Raw genomic sequence first — 3099 nt, forward strand, 5'->3', positions numbered from 1 at the left:
GTCTGGTTGTTACCGTTTACGTTGAAACCGGTTCCCTATTGGCACCGCGTTTCGGTACCCAACACTATCCATGATGCATCCGTCTGCATATTCAGCTTCATCCATATTTTCAGAAAGTTTCTGCCAGTGAAATCAAACGCACTGGCCCTGATCTGTGATTGGTCTGTTCGCACATTAGGCCCAACCCCCTATGGGTGGGTTTGAAAGGGTGGGAACTAGTGCTTGTAGTCTTCACAGAAATCCCCCCTCTTACACTTCCTCTTACAATGACGTAAAATGACGATGAATAGGCAAGAGAAAAAGGTAAATAAATAGCGGATTATTCTCATATCAAGGGAAAAAGAGAGAGTGTCGCACGACCATTCAATAGTAGGAATGGGTTTCTAACAATGGAAATCTTAATGCAAATGGGTGGAGTGTCCCTTTAAGGTCTTGCACACTGATTTTCGAAATTCTCATCTGACATTTTCACACATTCAAAATTCAAGAAAGAGACTTCATTTCAATTCACCTTCATTTATCGTTATTTTTGGTGGAAACCAAACATGCATAACAAAAAAGCATTTTTTTAGATATGAAACACTTTAAAGTGTACACAAAACTCAAAACAGATAATCCGAGAACGCAATAAGCGATCCCTTCGAATGTATTATTTACATTTATCACATTTATCTGGCGCAGGACCAATTGGACGGACATGGCTTGAAATCTGCCATCTTTGCACATGAGTTCTGCAGCCAGATTGAGCCAATCACCTGAGCCGTGAACGCCATGTGACTAATGACACTGTAGGAGCAACAATGTAGTTCGTCAGAATCCACTACTTTGTCGGAGGAGAAAGATGTCCCATCATCATCAAAGTACCCAACAGTAATGCTGGATAAAACAAGAACGAACCCAAAAGGTATTCTACACATCCTTTAAGAAAATACAACAACATATCTAACGTCAGAACAACTGAACCAATTAACACACAACAACATGCAAACACTATTAACCATGGAAGAAACTCAATATTCTGCATGTTGGAAGTGTAAGATACAATTACAATGTTGATTATGATCAGAATTACTGCGATATTTCCAAAAACAGCGGCGATCACAATCACACACAACATCGTGAGTTCTGCACCAACTGCGCAAAACAAGAACAACAGGAATAATTCTCGGACGTTCATTGTTTTTAGCTCAAACGATAACTTTAAAAATGCAAAAGTGCCGAATGCGACTCCAATAGAAGCAAAGCACGCTATGAAAACATCAGAAAAAGACCGTACGCTAGCGACTGATCCAAGCGTCACTCCTAAACTCACTGTATATGAAAACTCTCTTCTGATTTTTTCCTTAATGTTATCTAACTTGCGCATTGGTAAATATCTAATAAAGATAGCCGCAACTGTGGAGCACAGAGCCAAATTTAGTGCAAAAGCAACATGTGGGCCCAAAGCATTTCTGATAGATGCCATAAATGTCACAAGTCCAGCTACAGTAGCCTGAAAAATTAACATTTTGACATTCTTTTCAGTAGCCAGAACAACTACAATCAGTGAAATGATCAGACTACATCCCACTACTCCTAAAGCGTCAGGCACTGCAGATACAACCTGATTTTCTTCAAGTTTGCCGCCTATTTCTTTTAGTCTTTTCAAAAGCTCCAGCTTTTCGGATTCTAACCTTTGTTGTGTCTCATTCAGTGCTGAGAAAAACCATCCTGCATTGAGCCAAACTAGCTTGTGTATTTCCGCTACGAGAGCTGCTGTTTGAGCAGGTTTGGGATCAGAGTCTCTGATCATGTGAAATCTGCCTCCACACGCGTTGATTATTTCTCTGGATGCTCCAGTCAAACGTTCCTGGTGATTTTGGTGCAGAAGAACAATGCAGTACTGCAGAACGTCTGCTCCCAGCCGCTCCTGGACTCGTTTCACAACATCACACTCTTCTGGTTCTTGATCTTCCAGGAGGATTAAAACGGCGTGAGGTCCAGGAGACGAGAGAAACAGCGCAGTTGTGAAGCTCTGTGTCGCTGTGTCGTCCTCACAGAGGTTTGGTCCAGTGACCAGCATCATTCTACGACCCTCGTCTGTCATTAATTGAGTCTTTACAATCTCTCTGTCCTCCTGTCCACCGGCTTTCCATCCTGACAGAATATCTGCAGCGCTGAACCTGGAGTCGCCTCGCATTCCCACTATCAGGATCCTCACATCAGCATCATCATTAGATACTGAAGAGAAAGTTAAAGATGAAAATATAGGAAAATATCATATAAATTAAGTGATCTATCTTTACAGTGGTTGGTCTCTAATATAATTGCTCAAATGCATGTATTTGTGGTCAAAAGGACATATTTGGTTACCTAGAAAATTCCATTGACTTACATTAAGCCTATACATTACCACCCTGAATACATGTCCACAAAAGAGGTCAAATTTATTTTTAGTTATCAAAAGTAAACTATAACAAATGATATTATTTAAGAAATTATGCACTAGATTTTTTCCCACAGGAAAAAAAAAAATTGAGAATGTATACATTTACATAACATTGTCAGATTGTAGATTACCTTCAACATGTACAGATGTGATGTGAAATGCAAGAATCAGTGTGAAGAGCCATTTTGGTTCTGTCCAGTTTAGTTTCATTTTTCAACCTGGAGAGTAAAGCCACCGTTAATCTGTGAATTTAAAATGTGACCTTATATATCCTAAACAAAATTAAGAAGCATATTTACTTACAGTACGATCGTTTCATTAACAGCACTGACAGTGAAGTTGAATCCTGTTTGTTTGGTTTCACTTTTGATACTCGAGTGATTCCCCAGTTATATTTAGCATTGAATAACGTCCACTCATAATGAGTAATTATATCATGTAACCAAGGACGAAGAGCGCGAAAGAGAGATGAGTTTATATCATAGACGGTTTATATCACATATTAAGAGTTTCTATCACATATCAAAACCGAAAGACACGTTTTAAATACTCAAAAACCAATCAGAACATTCATTTCAGCCGCGAGGCATATTTCCTAACCAATCATATTTCTTATTTAAGCTCAAGGGGCGGGACTTGAGAGTCGCTGTCAATCATCCTGGCGTCCAACT

General features: G+C 39.5%; 1 protein-coding gene across 1 annotated transcript; it reads right to left on the minus strand.

The window, feature by feature from the left end:
• Positions 1-509: 509 nt before the first annotated feature.
• LOC120460353 (uncharacterized) lies at positions 510-2911 on the minus strand. Its single transcript, XM_039648093.2, has 3 exons — positions 2732-2911; positions 2560-2646; positions 510-2220 (listed from the first exon to the last, which is right to left on the minus strand). The coding sequence occupies exons 2-3, from the start codon at positions 2636-2638 to the stop codon at positions 821-823; spliced, it is 1479 nt and encodes a 492-aa protein (XP_039504027.2). The 5' UTR covers positions 2639-2646; positions 2732-2911; the 3' UTR covers positions 510-820.
• Positions 2912-3099: the final 188 nt, after the last annotated feature.

The sequence above is a fragment of the Pimephales promelas genome, chromosome 25, assembly GCF_988280905.1.
Source record: "Pimephales promelas chromosome 25, fPimPro1.hap1.1, whole genome shotgun sequence".
Classification (NCBI taxonomy): domain Eukaryota; kingdom Metazoa; phylum Chordata; class Actinopteri; order Cypriniformes; family Leuciscidae; genus Pimephales; species Pimephales promelas.

What these genes read in the sequence shown, in the direction of transcription:
- LOC120460353 (XM_039648093.2), bottom strand. Translation starts at nt 2,638, where the DNA reads ATGAAACTAAACTGGACAGAACCAAAATGGCTCTTCACACTGATTCTT. An exon ending in CACATCTGTACATGTTGAAG is followed by an intron (nt 2,221 to 2,559) that starts GTAATCTACAAT and finishes CTTTCTCTTCAG; the next exon opens with TATCTAATGATGATGCTGAT.